This window comes from Rattus norvegicus, chromosome 7, assembly GCF_021556685.1.
Source record: "Rattus norvegicus strain SHRSP/BbbUtx chromosome 7, alternate assembly SHRSP_T2T, whole genome shotgun sequence".
Lineage (NCBI taxonomy): Eukaryota > Metazoa > Chordata > Mammalia > Rodentia > Muridae > Rattus > Rattus norvegicus.
Genome location: NC_141540.1, coordinates 124,647,329 through 124,666,937, shown reverse-complemented (window position 1 = coordinate 124,666,937; position 19,609 = coordinate 124,647,329). Strand labels below are relative to the sequence as shown.

The window sequence follows — 19,609 nt, the reverse complement described above, 5'->3', positions numbered from 1 at the left end:
CCTCAATATTATTGTTACTGTTGTTTATTTTGTAGGGTTAGGGATTAATTCAGGGCCTTGGAATGCTAATCACATATCCTCCCACTGAGGTATACCCCAGCTACACCCTAAATCACTGTACAGTCCCCTCTGCTCTGTCCAAGGAACAGTCACAGCCGAGGTCACCTGTACTTTAAAGAGCCATCATTCCTGCCGACCAAGGTAATTGAGTTCGTCAAGTAATGAGTTTGATTATTTCACAGACATCAGAATTTTATCCACATCTCTCTGTTTCTTCATTCAGCATTTGCCACCATTGATGGAACATGGCGACACAGGGTGTTATAATCCTGATATTTTTCCCCCTTGCTTTTAAGGAATCAATCTGGATGCTATTTTGCAAAATGACTTTGTTTGCCTTAGATTCGAAACTTCATATAAATTCATAGCTGCTGGTTTTGACTCAATATTAAGTATCTAATCCATGGAGTATTACAGGGGAAGAAACCCTATTTTTAAGATTGTTGTTTTCATTTCATGCAGATTTGGACTTAAAACTACCACGAAAGTCAACTGGAAGCAGTTTCTCACAGCAGTTTATGAGCGGCAGGGGTGGGAAGTCAGCAAGACAATTCCCCTGAAGAAAAGAAGCAGGTATGTTTAAAACCCGGTTTACAAGCCACAGTATGTATTAGATTATGTTTTTGCATTTATTCAATGGACAACTGTCTTCATTGACTGTCAACATCTACCTAGCACTTTATAGTTTATAAATGATTTTACATTCTATTTTCTTGCTTAAAGTTTCCTTAAATAATAGGGATGACATTCTTATTCATTTCTGGAAAGAAAAACAAACAAAAACCTGCCTGAGTGATACCAGTGGGGCCCGCACACCCAGAGCTCGAAGGGCCCTCCGGCACACACACCTGCTCACAGGAGTCCCTCAGCTCCAAGTGTGTCCCCGGGAGACGTGTGCAAGCACACACTTGCTGTGTGTTTTACGGAAAGGGAAAGACACACTAAGTCACTTTCCTGTTGCTCTGCTGCACACTGCAGTCATCTTGTTGCCTCAGGCCCCGGTGTTTGTTGTCGCTAATGTCTGCTGTAACTTCTAACTGGAAGTTGTAGCAGCAACTCAGACCCAGAAAAATAAAACAGGAGGACTGAGACGGCACTTTAGAATTTAGACTTCAGCTTCAGTGATCTCTTGTTCATACTTCTGTGTGATCTTTACTGATATGAGCCATGAATTAAACAGAAAAGGTGTACACACACACACACACACACACACACACACACACACACACACATCAAAATGCACCACAGAGTTAATTCTGGATCTGTGTCACTGGGGCCTGCCCTGTCTGGGGACTCAGGGATATTTAATGACCTCCCTGGCTATCATCTTTCCAAGTGTCCAGAGTCCTCCTGCCCTGCTGTTGGGAGGCAGCTGTGAGCCCATGTCATAAGCAGTCACCTCCATTTTGTTACAATTTTCTTATCTGACAGCACCTTGTCTAGGGCTGGCCAGAATAAAATTAAAATTTTATATATTTGTAACATACTTTTTTTCCATTAGAGACAAGGTCTCACAGTGTCCCCTAGGCTGACCTTGAACTCATTATCCTCCTGTGTAGGATTAATAGGTGGATACCACCATGCCCAGCTGCTGGCTTTCATTGGCTTTAACACTGCTGTCCTCCATTGGGGGCAGTGTGTTTCCCAGCAGGTCCTTGGCAATGTCACAGGATAATTTTGATTGTCACATGGGGTGATAATGCCTAGTGAAGTCTGTGGTAAGAAGGTGAGAGGTACAAGAGATCTTCTCGCCATGGAGAAGGCCCCATCACTGTGCCTGGTATCCATGATAAAAGGTGACTTTCACAGTATCTGGTTGTGCCGATACTAACTTTCGAGACAACCTCTTCCTGTTAGTCACATGACCCCGAGGCACAGAGCCAGCACGCGTTTCTGAAAAGGGATAGTAGGTGTGTTCTTGCAGAGCTGAATAGACATGGCATCAAATTCCTAGCAGGCAAGGGAATGGTCCTTTAGGTGCATCTTCTACTCTCATGCCCTATCATATGGGAGCGGAGGACATCTATTAAAGTAGTGAGGAGTGGGAGGCCTACAGCCGAGGCTTCGTTATGAGGGATCATACTTTTCAGTTGGTGTCACAAAACACTATGACCAAGGTAACTTACTAGAAAAAAAAACATTTATTTGGGGCTCATGGTTCCAGAGGATTAGAGTTTATGACCATTATGGGATGGAGCATGGCAATAAGCAGGCAGACACGGTGCTGGAGCACTAGCTGAGAGCTCACATCCTTATCCACAAGTACAAGTCAGGGAGCTTACTGGGAATGGCACAGACTTTTTGAAACCTCGAAGCCCACCCACAGCAACACACCTCCTCCATAAGTCCACGCCTCTTAATCCTTCCCAAACAGTTCAGCCACTGGGGACCAAGCACTCAAATTTATGAGACTATGGAGGCCATGTTTCTTCAAAGCACCTTCCTAGGGCTGGGTCTCCCTTTCTGATGGGACTTTACAAGGAAGCCTCTGCTCTCAAAGCAGATGGCCCTGGCCTCTAAGAACACTTGTATGGTTGACAGAAGATCAGGGTGAAAAGTCACAGGTGAGAAAGGACAAGAGGTCCTGAGGTGCAAATGGCCCTGGCAGAGTCACTGGAGGCCAGGCTGGGACTTCCCAGGCCCTCAGCTGTGAGACCCACATGTATGCTGCAGTTTGCTGCCTGCCCCAGGGCACTGTAGGCCAGCAATCTTTGGTTTCCTTGCTAGTCTTTTTGTGAGATCAAATTCATGGATTTGAAGGCTGTCTGAGTCGGGCTGGTCAGCATTGGAGGCCCAGCTCATGGATGCCTGTCAGCATCTCCTTCAGAAAAGTCCTCTGTCAGCTGTTCCCTCTAAGCAAACAGGCCTGCCCTACATAACTACCCTCCCTCTTTGAAGAAAGGTACTACAAAGCCAGTCCTGCAAGAGTTGTAGGGCACTTGATATTTGCTCTAAAGAACAAACCAAGGATGCAGTCATCTTTGTGTTTTTCTCCTGCCCCTCTGCAGCACTGAAGCTAGAAACCGGTTTCGTAAGGAAAATATCATCAAGAAGTTATTCAAGTACTCAGAGGAGCGCTACACAGCCCTGAAGAAGGCCTTATTAATTATCAGTCCGGTAAGGACCTGAACCCTTCTCTGGAAAGACCCATGGAGGTAGGAAAGTTAACACTATGTGTGGCCAATGAGTAGAAAGTCAGGAGGCCACTTCCTGTCTATTAAGACATGGTAACCAAAGGGACCTCGTTGACAAGGATGCAAAGACGTTGGAATTCTGATGCACTGCTGGTGGGAGTTCAAGCTGGCACAGCTGCTATGAGGATAGTGTAATGGGTTTTATAAAGATCAAATGATGGAGCATGTGACTCCATACCTAGGTATCAGCCAAGAGAAACAGGCACTTCCTCACAAAGACACGCATACACAGTTTCAGTCAACACTGTTTGTTACGAGCAGACTGGACATAACCCAGACACATACCATGTCAGTACAGTACCAATCAGGAATAAAAAGGAAGGGATGTGGGGAGTGTGTGTGGGGGAGCACAGATGTTCAGGAGGCTGATTTGGGGGATGATGTAAAGATTCTAGTATCTGTGATGGCGGCCACATAATATGTCAGAAGTCAGTAAGAAGTTGTCTGTGATTTGGGATGTTCCAACACAGATTACCATTTAAAACCAAACCCAAACCAGGCATGTTTAGTCCTGTGTGCCTCAGAGAACCTAACTTCCAGAGCTCGGAGTGGCCCAGTGTTTGTGAACGTTTGTGGTAAAAGCTTGCAAAGTAGAGTATAAATCCCAGCCGCCTGGTCCAGAGCCAGACATGGCCGTGCACCTGTAACCTCGGTGCCATTTGGAAGAAGACAGGGATTCTGGGGCTCGATGGCAGCCATCTGGCTCCAGCTTCAGAGATACACCCTGTCTCAATAAGGTAGAGAGACATCAGGTCACCTGATAACCTTCTCTGGGTTTCATATATGACACGGGATACCTGTACCCTCAAAGGTACATACACCACACGTGTACCCAGAAAATATTAATAAAAATAAGAACCTCAGGGGCTGGAGAGATGGCTCGGCACTCAAGAGCTCTCGCTGCTCCTTCAGAGGACCTAGGCTCAATTCCCAGCACCCAACTTCCTGTGACTCCTCTTCTAGGGCATCTGGCACCCTCTTTGGCATCCAAGGGCACCAGACACACTCAGGAACACACACATACACACTTATACACACATATACGCACATATGGGCTCTCACACAAACACATATAAAAGTAAATTTTAAAAATAAGAACTTTCTTAATTTTAAAAATAAAGTTTAAATTCTAAACTTTAGAATTTAAAGGCATTTTAAAAATAAGTCTTACCTTTTAGACCCACCTTTTGTCACACCGTGTCAGTCAGTGATGACTGCTGGTGACACTCAGAATGTTCCTCTTCGAGGTAGGGGCCCTGTAGTCCTTCCTTTCCAGGAAACAGGGTATCTTCATTTTCATATTTAGTTAACTTATCGACAGCATTCGATTCTGTAGGGAGGCGCATGCCCAGAAGGGTTTTCTTTATGTAACATGGGAGGAATTTCTTTCTCGTGGCTGCCCATCTGTGTAATCCATGGCACTGGTGATACTGGAAACACATCTGACTAATGTTCTGAGTAAATTGGTGAGTGGTAATGCAAGTGCAGGGAAATTCTGAGCCAACAGGCAGGACTGGGAGGTGGAGACCCCAGAGAAGGGGTTGGCTTGTGCCCCTAAAAGGCCTCATTCCTCCGGGCCATCTCCTGCCTGCTTCCTGGGAAGAGCCTTAGGAAATCTTAGCGGCTCTCACCTCTCCCTGCCCTCATCACATGTGGTCACAGGGTGGTCATTGGCTGCTGGTGTCACGTCTTGACTCAGCCTGGCCGAGGCTGATGCTTTACTAATGCTGAGTATGCATGAAGCCTTTGAACGTACATGGCTTTTAAATCCCCCATATTCCTTACGCCCTCCTGCTCAGACGCCCAGCGGACACGTAACATGGGAAGACCTGCGGCACGTTCTAAACTGCGTGGTTGTGAAGTTAAGTGACTCAGAATTCAATGAACTGAAGCAGACGTTTGACCCCGAGGGCACTGGAACAGTGAAGATCAGCTCTCTGCTGGACGTGCTGGACGACAGCCCTAAGGTAGGTCCATAGCCGTCTCTGGCTGGGTGACTCCCGAAGCCAAGAGGCCAAGTGGTCTCAGGGAAATACAGTTTGAATAAACCAAGGACTCCACATTTCCCAGAGCTTTCAAGTCACAGCTGAGAGCCGGTTTGGTTTCAGCTTTGTTTTCTAAAGCCTATTAAGGCTGTCACCCGACACTTCTGAGAAAGCAGTCCTGAAGTGACAGGTGCAGAGCAGCGCTCCACTTACAGCCAGGTCTCACAAAGGAGAGTGTGAGAGCCCCATGTGGTGGCCCTAGCACTGGACGGGCTGAGGCAAACGAAGTGCTGTGAGTTTCAGTGCTCTCCTGGGCTATGGGGAGTACCAGGCCAGCCAGGGCTACAAAAATGGGGTGGGGGCGGAGATTAAAGAACCTCAACAGAAACGTGTTTGGGAAGAAGTCCCGTGTCCTGAGCTGACACCCTTCCAGGGGCGACCACTCAGAGCAGTAGCTTGCTTGCAGTCACCGCTGCTTTTGACTGAGAAGTGGTTTTATTATAAGTGGCTCTGTGGCGGCCATTAACACTGGCCGTCTTCAAGATCGTTTAAAAAGTCAGCACACAGGGCTTTGCTGTCAGGATGTTGGGCTGTTCGCCTTCACTCTGGAGGGGAACTGCTGTGCTGAATACAGACCACATACTGAAGAATGTATAGATATGTCCATGGCTACACACACACACACACACACACACACACACACACACACACACACACACGTTCCAAATCTAAATCTTTGGTTTCAGTCATTTTGATGACTGCTTGCCTGTCTCCTGCACAAGCACAGCCCATACCCAAAGCCACTGGTGGTTCTTCACCCTGCTTCAAAAGTGAGCTGCAGAGTTTTCAGGACCTTTCACAACCCCCGCGTTTGGGCCTAGTTTGAGCTGTGTTCCAGTGCTCAGGACTTCTTACCTCTGGAGATCACCTCAGCTTTGCACATCTTCAAACGAAAGAGAACTAAGACATGTACACAGACTCCATGCAGTAGGGGACACAGTGTCTCCTTGATGGAACCTGGGCTGTGACACATGTGCACACACATTGCAATCTGTCATATGTAGGTACACACTCTTAAACCTGTCATACACACGCACATGAGCCCGCCATATGTATATGCATTTACACTTAATCCTGCCATAGGCATGCACAGGCCTGTCATATATATGCGTACACACAATTAAACCTTTCATATGTGCATGATGTGCATACCCTTAAACCTGTCATATATAGCTGCACATGCACTTAACCCTATCATGTATATATAGGCACACACAATTTCTTTTATCACAGTTATATTGGAACATAAATGAAGCCTTTGTGAGTTGTCTTAGTGTAGTCATCAACCATGTGCACGTGATAGCTTTGGATAGACACTCTTACATGCTGTACCTGACTTTACCAACAGACACATTCACGTTAGTGGCTTTGCAGTCTGTCAATATGCACTGAGCCATCAGTAGCATTTAACGCAGTGGTTCACTACCAATTTTAAAGGACAGTGCGTTTTCTCCCTTGTTATGATCTATGCAATTTCCTTTCACAAATTTTGCTCCAACCTAGATCAGCCAGGCAGAGCCAGATTTTAAGTCCAAGTCCAATGCTCCCAGTTGCTCCTCAGGAAGGATAATCTTCCTTTTGTGCACTTAGGTGAGGAAAATGTCCCCTTCTACAGACACCAAGACACCTCTGCCCGTGGCTTGGGACTCGGTAAGTACCACTTGTCTTCTGTTTGTGGGTGCCATCCCCATGTGCTCTGAGGGCACCCTGCATGCTGGCGTCAGTGCAGTAAAGGGATTTCTTCCTTCCCCATCGTAGGTAGAAGAGTTAGTGCTTGACGCACTCACCAGGAACCACCAGGCCTTTTATGGCATGCTGCAGTCATATGACCTTGGGGACACGGGATCCATAACAAAAAATAACTTCAAGAAAGTCATGCGAGTCTTCTGCCCATATCTATCGAATGAACACTTAGCAAAGTAAGTTCACAGGTCTTCCACACCCTGCTTTTCTATAGCCTGCTCCGGACACGTGTGGATAGCATCAGTAACACACAGTGCTGTGTCCTCACTGAGCACCGAACTAAAAATGTACCATGTGTAACTTTGTCAGCGTCTCTGTGTAAAGAGGGCAGATAGGAAAGTTAGATATTTACTCTGTGGCCCCAGTGAGTGGGGACACAGGTTCTGTCTGCGTCTCTGGGATCGCTCGCTGGCTATTCCTACTGCTTTTTATTTTTAATTTTTAAGTGTACAGGTGTGTCTCTGCATATATTCATATACGTGTGAGTAGAACGCCTGCGGAAGTCACCCATTCTCCTGGATACTTGAGATTGAGATTTTTAATTTTTAACTTTGGGCTGGAGAGATGGCTGGAGAGTAAGGGTGTGTACTGCTCTCACAGAGACCCAGGGTCAGTTCCCAACACCCACGCCAAGCTGCTCACAACCACACGGACTCCACTTTGGGGACTCCAGTGCCTCTCACATAATTTTTTTTAAAAAAAATTCATGATGTTAGCCTTTTAAAGGACATGCTCTGATAATTTTTCATCTTTAGGCTCTCCAATAAGTTCCAAGAAGTAGGGTCAGGAAAGATCCTGTACAAGAGATATCTGTTCTCCATCGGCCTTGGTATCCCACCGCCTGGATCCCGGCTTTCTTCTCCAAAGAGTCAGCGAAGTGAACAGTTTCAAATCGAGCAGCAGGATGAGAGGTAAATACAAGCAAAGGTTAAACAGACAGACAGACAGACAGACAGACAGACAGCCTTGCTGCAGTAGATGCTGTGTCAGTTCATGTGGCTACTTCTGTGTCTGCAGGGTTGTGATTGATTAGAAACTGTGCTCCACTAGCTTGCATAGTTAAAGCAGCCATAGCTCTCGCCAATAGTTGAGACCAATTGCTAATTTTAGAAGTAGAAGCAGGATAGTCCCCGAGCTGGGGGACTTGCTGAGGTTGGCCTAGTGTGGACAACCTTGGACCTCACCTCCCAGACAGTGTGGCTGCTCTGTGCCTGCATGCCCCACCTCTGTCCCATCTCCTCCCTCAGAGAAGTGGAGTCTTCCTCACAGCCTAACATTTCTTATAAAGCACACCCGTTACCAGAGCTAACATCTTCTAATGTGGATGGTAGAGCTGTTAAAACAAGAGCCAGGTTGAACTGCCTGAACTCTCGACCTAAACACACTGGTGAGTTATAAAAAAGACCAGACTGATGAGGGAGAGTCAGGCTTCTCTTCCTTTTAAAAAACACCAGTTTGATCTAAGGAAAAGATGCTGTTTTAACTGCTTGTTCCTGGCATGTCATGCCTGCAGGAGTGGGGACACCCAGCAAGTGCCATCTTGTCATTTCTCTATTACAGGGTCCTTGAGCATGAGATGACAGAGAAAGCTTAGACATCTGGCAACATGTCTCCCTAAAGCCAGGAGGAGTAATGACAGTTAATCTGTTCATAAAGGAGGCTTTCCCAGAGGGAGGACTGGAACTTCGCTTCTCATGGCTGTCCCATGTCTGTCCCGTTCTTTCTGAAGGGCTCAGGAGACTGTGGACAGAGGGGAAAAATTATCTTCCAACTGTATACCCTCTCGTAATACATGTTGTGAATTAAGTTGATTCTACAAAGCCACTCAGGTTAACTATGGCCTCTCTGGTCTACCACAGATGGCCCACGATGGTTTGTATAGCTTGAAGCCTCCCTGTAGGCCCTGACTTTGTTTCCCTAGTGTGTGAAAGCATTTTGTGTTCAATAGAACATGCAGCCCATTGTGGTGGTGAGTCAAGGCCGCAGGAAGGTGAAGCAGCTGGGGACATTTCACCCACAGTCTGGAGCAGGGAAAGACTGCTGGTGTTAGCTCTCGGTCTCCTTTTTATGCAGTTCAGGTCCCCAGCCCAGGGTACAGTGCTGCCCGCTTTTACTGTGGGTTTTCCCATCTCATTTAGCCTGGTCAACATAATCTTCAGGGCCAGGCCAAAATCAGTCCCTCCCAGGAGTTCCTGGTGGCTTGTCTCCAGGCAGTCCTAGATCCTGTCTGGCTGACAACCCTAATCATCACAGCCAACCAGCCTCAAGCTATTCCCATCCAGCTCCAAGTTGAGAGTCTCAGTGTGAAGACAGTTCTGTCCTTCCCCAGTGTCTGGCCACTATACATGGACACTGGCACCCACTCTACAGATACAGTGCTGCCAGACTGCAGTCCTGGCCCTGCAGTCCTGAAGCACAGAAAGGAAGCCCCCATCTCTGAGCAGGATGGGCGAGCAGGCATGCTCTGTCAGCTGATGGGGATCACAGTGTCTACTTGTGGTTTCAGAACCCAGCCCCTGAGGGACAAAACCACGGAGATCAAGAACATGACCAAGGAAGAAGTCATCGATAGTCTCAAGCGCCGGATCCAGCAGAAGGACTCGGTGTTCAGACAGGAGTTTCTTAGCATCAGCAAAGACCCTGATGTAAAGATCAGCCAGGGGGAATTTCGGAAGGTAGGATCCAGTCCACTGTGGGGCATCCTTCCTGCCCGGGTGCGTGTGCTCCTTCCCACTGGCGTACGCACTTCATTCATTCATTCATTCATTCATTCATTCATTCATTCATTCATTGTTGCTGCTCGTTTATTTCATAGTGGGAAAGGGGTTGGTGCATGGTAGAAGAATTCACAGGCAATGCCACCGAAAGACCAGTTTATTTAACATACCGAGAGGGGAGCAACATAGCGGGGCACCAGAGCGAGCTCCCACTCGCAGACTCAAGTGCAGAGGCGTGGCTTGTCGCTCAGCAGAGCCACTGTATTTCCAGGTGTCACTCAACAGCTTCATGAGGGACCCACGTCATCTGCTTTAGCAAATTCCCTCTGACAATATTTCCAGTATGGCTGTGGCTTGGTTTGGGTATTTAAACCTTTCGAATAACTTTCCTTGATGCATTGTTGGGCTGGCCACGTGTACCTGGTTCTATGCATTGGGGACACCCTAGGGGTGGGAGTACAGAGATGCTTGGTCACTTGTACACGAACTCACACACGAAGGCACGCAAGCACACACACACACTCACAGTGGCATAGAGTCTGGGAGAGGTAGGGTGTGTAGCCAGCAGCTTTGTTCCAGAAAAGCCTCAGCTTGAGGGGCCCTGCACAGGCTTCAGAATGCTTAAGATTCCTGCATCGAGCACTCCAGCTAGCAGCACTTTGGCTCGTCCTCTGAAAGGATCTCAGCTACTTTGCTGTAGTGTCCATGTGGACAGGCTACAGAGCAGTGGAATCAGTTTCTAAGAAGATAATATTCACCCGAGCGCCTGCTGTTTGCCTGATGTCTACCTCGAGGCCAGGCATAATAATGGGCACCCAGCATGTGCTAGGTTAGAGACCCCCGGAGTGGCATTTCAGTGTACCTCAGAGGAGAGCCTGGTGATGGGAGGGACGGGGAACCTGGAGCTCCTAGGTAAGGTCAGATAGCTGAGGAAACCACCCCTGCCTCTCTCCTCACAAAACAAACAAAGGATTTCTAGTGGTAAGGACGAGAGCTCAGTCAATAAGTTGGCCACACAAGCATGAAGACCCAAGTGCAACCCCCAACAGCCATGTAACAAGCCTGGCATGGTACACAGCTGTAATCTCACCACTCAGAGACAGAAATAGACAGGTTCCTGGGCTTTCTGGCCGGCCAGGCTAGCCTAATTGTCAAGTACCAGTTCCCCACCCTACCTTTGAAAAAGTACAACAGCACAACAGTGAGGTAGATAGCACCAGAAGAAGATGTTTGTTGTCTGTGGCCTCTACTTGCACATGCGTGCCCAGCCACACATACACCAAAGACATCCTGGACCTAATACTTAAGCATATAAGGACTGTGGGGATGGGGCTTGGGGATGTATAGTCAACTCATGCTCAGAAATTTAGGGTTAGAAAAGAGGAAAGGTTCAGATGGCTCCAGTGTCCTGGCTTGGGGACCAGATGCCTAGCATGGTGGCTAATGTCGGTTGCCAACTTGACACACCTAGGAAGAGGGCATCTCATTTGAGGGGCTGCTTCTGTCAGACTGCCTGACGGTCATGTTTATGAGGCACTGTCTTGACGCTAATGTGGGGGGGGGTGTCCAGCCGTCTGTGGGTAATGCTGTCCCTGGGTGGGTGGGTTTGGACTGTATAGGAAAGGAAGTTGGCTGTGAGCCAGTAAGCAGCATTCCTCCATGGCTTCTGATTCAAGCTCCCGCCTTGAGTTTCTGCTGTGCTTTCCTTCAGTGATGGACTATAACTCACCTGTAAGTCAACTAAACCCGTTCCTCCCAGAGTTACTTTTGGCCATTTTATATAGCAACAGAGAAGGTACCTGGGACTGAGGTGGGCAGTCACTGAGGACTTGGTGAGAACATCTCAGAAGAATGAGAGCAACTGTGAGAAACTGGTTGCAGAGGCTGCAGGGCAACTGGGCCCCAGTCACCTGACTCGCAAGGCATCTTGCCCGGATTGTTGATGGTACCCTATGTTCCCGGTACCCATCTTCATCCCTAACGCATCCCTAGCAGTGTGAAGCATTGTCCTACACAGTGCTGTGTCCACCGCTTAGTTCACAGACTCATGGCACAGGTCCATCCATGACCATTCAGAGTGCAGAGGGAGTGGCAGGGGCTGCGTCAGAGCAAAGGCTGAACTTTCGCAGCTGGCTGTGAAGGCTGGCCCGGACCCTTGCTCCCATCTGGCATCTCTGTGCATCTACAGCCACCAGCCTGGTGGCGGGTTCCCCATCTTAGAACTCTGTGTTTGTTGCACACAGCCCCAACCAAAATTCTCCTGGCTTCCAGCCTCGTATATTACCTGCCTATCTGACCTCTCCATGAGCTGCTTACACAGCCTTCCAGGATCTCAGCCTCTGTCAGGGACCAAGGATTTATTCCAGATGCCAAGCCTATGATCCTTAACCTTTATTGATGCTTTCTTCCAACATCCACATCCAATCTGTCATTAAGGTCTGTGGCTTCCTTCAATATTGGTCCAGACTGTGTCACACCCCAGTTTTCTGTCCAACACCATGTGGTTATAGCAATCTCATCACTGGCCCATCTGAACCCTGGCTCCACTAGTTTGTTCTTGGTAAAGCAGCCTGGGAGTCCCCCAGTGAGAGCCCTTCTGCTCAGAAGCCTCCGGTGGCTTCCTTCTTGTCCAGATACTGCATAGCCAGCCAGTGTGGCCTGTGAGGCCTGCATGCTCCACCACCACCTCATCCCTCCTCAGGTCTGCCCACTCTTCCCTATCTGACCATGCTCCACACCAGCCCTCACCTGTCCCATTACTCACCCAAGCTAGCACCCAGTGCTGGTTGTCTCCTGCCTGTCACATAGATCCTCTCTTGTCTGTACAGCTCTCCTCATGTTCCCAGATTCTCATTTCACCAGGTGACCCTGCATCCTGTGGCCTCTTGTGACCCTGCTTTCCCAACTCTCTTCACCTTGTTCTTCTCTCCCAGACCCTTGTCCCCTGTACTGTGCCTTCAGGGTCTTTTCTCTCATTGTTGCTTTTCTTTCTCTTTGAGGATGCATACTTCTGAGGAGATGCCCGGGCCTCCTGGCAGGGAGGCTTCCCAGTGATTGGCAGGGAGCAGGACCATGAGTGTTGGTGGGATGAGAGGTATGCAGAATACCTGGACTCCTTTGGAGGTCTGCAATGGCCATCTTGTTAAAGTGTGTGTGTGTGTGTGTGTGTGTGTGTGTGTGTGTCCACACACACATGCATGAATACACAAAGGTGTACTCTCTATGTAAACAGCTGTTGTAATGCAGTGCTTAAGATATCGTGACAAGTGATTCAGGCCAGCACATGCCACCCTAGACATGGTTTTCCCAGGCATTCTCATCATGACTTGCCTGAGTCCATGACTTACAGGACCAACGGGTGATGGGTACAGAGGTGCTGTAGGTAGTTTGGGGCTGGGCTCAATACTCCTACAGATGAAGTAGGCCTCTGCTCCTGGGAGGAGAGACTGTAAACGAGGCATGTACACATGGCAGCCTCCACTACCCTCTGAGCCCCTTGCAAGCCCCTTTCCTCAGAGCTCATGCTGTTCACAGAAAACATGGCTCACCCGTGTACTGACTCCCTCCTGAGGCGGAGCACCTGGCCTTGCTCGCTGGGTACCATAGAGAAGCACAGCCCACCCTCTGACTGACAGCCCCTCCCACCAGCTCACCATCCTGTGTGCTATTCCCCGGCAGGGGAGAGGCCCACTCAAGATGCCCAGTGCAGTCAGCAGGGCAGGCTCTCGGCAGGACATGCCAGTTCAGTGGTTATAACGACAGAGCAAATGGTAGACTTTTAAAAACTTTAAGTGGTAAATATTTTCCTTCATTTGGCTTTAAGTTCCTTTTTGGTGCACTGGATTCTGTTCTGTCAATAAAAGACTCTTTGAAGACCCTTCTTAGGCATCGTGGGCAGTTGCATGATGGAAAAATTCCAAGTTAGGGCAAGAGTAAGAATAACAGAGATGCGCTCACAATGGAGACACGGGTGTATCCATGATGTGGCAGAGGCCTTGGTCAAAAGCTTTTTCTAGTGTCTTTGCTTATGTTCCTGTTCAGAGCAATTGCAGATAAAGGCTCTGAGCGTAATGCTGCTCTTAGTCAGGGTTTCAATTACAGGATGAAGCACCATGACCAAAGCAACTCGGAGAGGAAAGGGTTTATTTGTCTTACATTTCCATACCAGGAGGAAGACAAGTCAGGAATTTAGACAGAGCGGGAACCTGGAGACAGGAGCTGATGCAGAGGCCATGGAGGGATGCTGCTTACTGAGCCTGTTTTCTTACAGAATCCAGGACCATCAGCCTAAGGATGGACCCACCCACAGTGGCTGGGCCCTCCCCATCAATCACTACTGAAGAGAATGCCCTACATCTGGATCTTACGGAGGCATTTTTCTCAGTTGAGGTTCCCTCCTTTCAGATGACCTAGCTTGCATCAAGGTGACATGAATCAGGTTAGGCACTCAGAGGACACCAAGAGTCTCTTCTGTGCTGCCAGTGGCAAAATGCTGGATAGTTTCCTGTGAAGGCCTAACCAGATGCAGTACTCAGAGCAGCAGATTCAGCTTCCAGAGCAAAGGCTCTCCTCATTGGGGGCTCAGGGAGTGGTCCAGGGAGCAGCCGAAGCCTACATGATGGATGGTAGGTAAAGGAGGGTGTATAGACAGAAGTTTAGCTCAGTGATTGGGCTCCCTATTCCCATAACCTTCCTGATGTGCAGGATGCCTTAATAGGCCCACCAACTTTGTTTGGGGGTCCTCCACACCTAATTCTGTTGGCCTAAGCACCACAAGACCCTCAGAAGTCTATGTTTATTTCTCTGTGTTCTAGCCACAGCCTGGGGCAGAGAGCAGTTGGACTCCTAGGGCAGGTAGCCACATCCAAACAGCTCCAGCAGCAGCAAACTGATCTCTGACCCTCATCTATGGTCAGTAGGAAGGATCTTACCTTCCTGAGGTAATTGCTTGGGCTCCCTGAGCCTTTAGAAGTTCTGTACTGTTACGGAGGTCTCAGCGGCTCATTCCACAGGTGTTGGAGGAAGTGTGGCTGGCGTCTGTTCAGTGTCTGTGGTTTGTTTGCAAGGCTCTTTTGTGTTCTGCGAATGTTGCGTGATTCACCCTGAGGCTCTGTTACTGGCTAACGTAGATTTCAAAACTGCCGAGGTTCCTGTGCATCTGCAGGACTCTGGCAGATAGTGGGGTGCTGCCCAGCCTCAGGCCCACTTACTTCTTTCTTTTGATGAGCATCGGGCTGGCACCTTCTTCTCTGACTTTCAGACTCTCTGGGCATTTGTGGCCAGCCTCTCGGGGGCACATCTAGCTTACTTGTCTGTAGTTGAGTGCCTTAGCCTTTTCTCTAACCTGGACAGCACATGGTTCCTTTTCTGACAGGTCTTGCTATTAGCTTGTCTGGTACTATTGTCCCCGCTCCCTTACATCCCATAATGAGTGGACACAGGTCTGGTCCTGTTGTGAAGGCCGTGCTGATTGCAGCTTACTGTTTGCACCTCCATAGCAGTGCAGGGTGCTTTAGTACTGTGAATAAAACTCCCGGAAAGAAGCTGTCTGCGGAACCTGCCTGGCTGATCTACTGCTTCAGTGCCAAGGAGATATTGGGTGTTGCAGGGCCAGAGACTAGTTAGCTTAGTGTGGGCCAGTTCTAGCCCTCTGGGACAGCCATTCCTTGCCCACCTCCGAATGGAACTAATATCTTGTGACAAATGGATTAAAACCTTGTGGAATCAGTTAACTTAGCAGATTGCGACCTTCTAGCAATCTGAAAGCGAAGAGTGTCATCAGGTAGTGTCTGGAGCCTACAGGATAGTGCCCCCATCCCAGTACACCCATCTCTCTGATGTACCCCCTGGCGCAAAGTTGCCTTGATTGACAACTTCTTCATTCCACATAATATTATAAAATCTTCATTAAACTGCCTGCACATAGGAACGTGGAATTTGGGGTAACGAAATCTGTATTTCTGGACCGTGGTCACTCAAAATGGCTCTGGAATAAATTATTTCTTATTCCCGTTAAGATGAGAGTTGTAGTTTTTGGCACTTTATAATCTCTTTGGTACTACTGTTTGCCATATACTTCAATTTTACATATAATCCAAAATCCCACAAGACTGTGTGTATGTGTATGTGTGTGTATGTGTGTGTATCAGTGTGTGTATGTGAGTGTGTGTATGTATGTGTGTGTGTGTGTGTGTCAGTGTGTATGTGTATGTGTGTGTATGTGTGTGTATCAGTGTGTGTATGTGAGTGTGTGTATGTATGTGTGTGTATGTGTGTGTCAGTGTGTATGTGTGTATGTGTGTGTATGTATGTTTGTGTGTGTAGTATGAGTGTGTGTGTATCAGTGTGTGTGTGTGTGTGTGTGTGTGTACACGTGAGGATGTACAAGTGCTAAATGTTACACTTTTAGTGGAAGGCTGAAATTTGTGGGTTTAAGAAACTCAGGAAAATCCAACGTAGAATAAACACAAGGTGCTGAAAACCTAAATCAGATCAGGGCAAGCCACACTCTGAGCAGCTGCCTGACCCCCAGCAGGAATGACAGAGCTGGAGGACAGCGGGACACTATGCACTGGAGGTAAGGGTGGGCTCAAAGTCAGAACCACATCAGCGTGGAACTCTGTGTCCAAGGTCTCCCTTTTGCACTGGAGACAAATGGATGTCTTCAGATTAAACCGGGCAAAGTAAAAGGAAGGCCCACCCCTAACGTAAACCCCACTGAGAACCCATCTCCAGCACCAGCCACACTGCAGGATGCTCCCAAACTCGGAATGAGATGCTGGGAAGGCTCAGATGCTCAGATGAAGGGATAAAGACGTGCCAACAGGAGATGCCTAGTGGTTAACGCGTTTACCACCTCAGGGGTTAAAGTCCTTGCCACTGAGGCATGAGGACTGGCATTCAAACCCCACATGAATTCAGGGTGGGCATGGCTGCCTGCCATTTCTGCCTTGGAAGGCAGAGACATGGATCCTCAAAGGGAGCTGACTGCAAAACTGGCTATATTAGTGAGCTCTGGGTTTGATTAAGACTCTGCCTAAAGAAGAGGAATTGAGGCTAATTCCCATATCAGCCTCACACATGTGTGCCCACACAGACACACACCTCACGTGCACATGGGAATGAAGAGCAATTGGCACAGGAGTGTGGAAGGCTGAAAGACAGCCTTGCCTTGGAGAGTTTGCTCTATATGTAAATAGAAAACATGACAGCGGAGCGGAAAGGACAGCAGGGGCCCCTAGTGGCCTCAGGCTGTCTGATTTGTATGTGGAGTGGTGCAATATTCCTCTAGATAAACTGTGTAGCATTGTGTCCTCAAGAGAAAACACCAGAAACATGATGCAGAGGTACAGCAAGCATGCCACACATACAGGCCCCAAGAAAGGCCTGGGTCCCGCCAGCCACCATCACTGGGCACTTGTCACTCAGAGCACCAGAAGCCCCACACCAAGTCAATACGTTACTCAGCACTCGGAGAAAGGCTCCTCCACAGTGAAGTCTGTCCTAGGCAGGGTCAACAGAGGTGACCCTTTGGAGCATTAGAAATGTCAGACGAGATGCTGGCAAGACAGGTCTGTTGTAAAGCACTTGCCTTGCAAGCGTGAGGACCTAAATTGGCTTCCCAGACTCCATGACGGTGCACTCTTGGATTCCCAGTGCTGGAGAAGCAGAGATGGGTAGATCCTTGAGGCCCACTGGTTAACTCGTCTACCCTGCTTAGTGAGTAAAACCAAAACATGTACATGTACACACACACACACACACACACACACACACACACACACACACACACACAGAATGAAGGGATTTGATACTAGTATGTCACTTTTCAGTGGCCTTTCAGGAGAGTCTCCCAGAAGACAGGGTTTGGCTGGGGCTGAGTCCCTGCCGCCTGTGAGCTGGTGGCAGGTGTTGAGGATAAAGTCTTCTGGATCCACTGCCGTGGTCTTTGCAGCTGAGAGGGGTGCAGCCTGGGGGGAGCCCAGTGCTTCTGAGAAGCTTGCCAGTGAGATCAGCCCGTCACAGGGCACTCTTGGCCCCTGGGGAACTGCACACCCAGCCCACTGGCCAGGCTGTGTAAGGCTCCGGGCGTCTCCCCAGTGCTTCACAACCCTCCAGGCTGGGAAACACTTGCCTGCAGACATTTTCTTTCCCTCCACTGCATATGTTTTTGTGAAAGGACTAAGCAGGAGGACTTTGCAATGAATAATTCATGTGTGATTGTTTTCAAAATAGGAAGTTATTTCTCAAAGTGAGTAACCCATCTATTCATTTCTGAGACCCATTGCCTCTGGGTGCTTTTGCGTGGGCTGCAGCTTTCTCTCTAAACGCTCATTGCACCCCATGCTACGACAGAAACCTCCACAGAGCTGGGCCTGGGAACACAGAGAGTGGCCCAGATGGCATGGGATTCCCAGTCAAAGTATGGCCTTGGAATCCGACACTTTTCCTCAGTAATGCCACTACCCCTGCACCTCCTGGTCCTGCAATCAGCACACTGTGGCCTGTTCACACACCCAGATACACATGCGCACACGCGCTTGTGCACACACACATACAGGCACTTGTGTATACATGCATACACACACAAAGACCCCCCCCACACACACACACACCAGCCAGCCAGGAAGGGTGTATTACCATCTTCTCACTGTTCATCCCTGTATCCTCATCTTGCACTCCAGAAAGGACATGTGACAACACAAATAAATGGTGACTTCTGTGCACGGAGCCAAGTCTAGTCTGTTCAAGGGGTTCAAAGTCTGCAGGCCAGTGGGGAGGCAGAGGCTTAAGGCTCCACACTATGTCCAGGTGAAGGGTGGGAGGAGAAACTGCTTTCTGAAGCCTCCAGAGAAGGTGCAGACACATGAAGCCAGGCCTGTTCACAGCCCCTTGGCTTCCTGCACTTTCCCAACTGGTGGGGTCACAAGATATTTGCCAAGACTCCAGTTAGCTTCCTCCCATGTGGCCAGTTGGGGTTTGTGTGAGTCCCAGGGTTCCACAGCAGGCAGCTTCCTCTTTCACTGTGTGAGTACAGTCTACTTCTAGTGCCCCATTCTTTCTCCAGCCTGGCTTCTTTACTCCAGTGGTATGAGGTGGTTCGTGATGAGAGCCAGGCCAGGTGGCCAGGGTAAGTCAGAAGCATTTGTTTTCAGGTCTTTGTACAGGACTCTGGGAGATCCTTTCTCTGAGCCTCTGATGGGATGAAATGAAGGGCACTGAGTGCCTCAGAGAGCTCGCACAGTGCAGGGCACCCAGTCAGAGAGTAGCGTCTCAGTGAGGGTGATGGAATGGGGCCCAGCCCTGCCTTATGTCCCCAGATTGGCCTCCACTGGCTTTGTGCAACACCAGAATTATCCAACTGTGTCAACTCATGTCCACGTCTCCTCTGTGCTATGTGATCCTGAGAAAAGGAGACCAGTGCCAAGCTTCAGGGATACTGATGTTCACAGCCAAGGCTCCATCTGAGTTAAGGGAACAATAGAGTAGGCTTGCTGGGCCATATAGGGACTTCAGATGACGTCTATGTTTCACCGAGCCTGGGTATGGCAAGCTAGTGTCTTTGAGAGTACCTGCCTCCTCCTGAGGTCCCATGCCAGCTGCTCCCAAGAGTGAGGCACACGGGAACACAGCTGGCTATTGCTGATGTCTGTGCTGTGGCATCTGGCCTGGGAACTCTTTCTCTGTACTGACCAATGTGGGGCACCATAAAGAGGACAGCACAGATTGTGTCGTCCAGCTGTCCTTCCTGGGAGTGTCATCGACTCCTCTGTGGCTCCATGGGCCCTCCTGGTAGTGAGTTTCAATAAAGCCGGTCTAGTCACACATCCACCGTCCCAGTGTGGCCAGA

The 19,609-nt window shown here is 48.9% G+C and overlaps 1 protein-coding gene and 1 long non-coding RNA gene across 9 annotated transcripts in view; both read left to right on the top strand.

Annotated features, from left to right (window-relative positions):
* The window catches only part of Efcab6 (EF-hand calcium binding domain 6), a 187,389-nt gene that overhangs the window by 107,373 nt on the left and 60,407 nt on the right, over nucleotides 1–19,609 (top strand). For all 7 annotated transcript variants that reach the window (XM_087557480.1, XM_087557478.1, XM_087557481.1 and 4 more), the window contains 7 exon segments: nucleotides 523–633; nucleotides 3,069–3,177; nucleotides 5,054–5,221; nucleotides 6,890–6,949; nucleotides 7,058–7,218; nucleotides 7,798–7,953; nucleotides 9,549–9,717. In XM_087557480.1, coding sequence (XP_087413606.1) covers nucleotides 523–633; nucleotides 3,069–3,177; nucleotides 5,054–5,221; nucleotides 6,890–6,949; nucleotides 7,058–7,218; nucleotides 7,798–7,953; nucleotides 9,549–9,717 — 934 coding nt within the window.
* LOC148004904 (uncharacterized) lies at nucleotides 11,889–15,775 on the top strand. 2 transcript variants are annotated; one of them, XR_015625829.1, is made up of 2 exons: nucleotides 11,889–12,853; nucleotides 14,030–15,775. It is a non-coding gene; the product is annotated as an uncharacterized LOC148004904 (long non-coding RNA). The 2 variants fall into 2 exon arrangements; XR_015625828.1 differs by having other exon boundaries at nucleotides 12,759–12,853; nucleotides 13,928–15,775.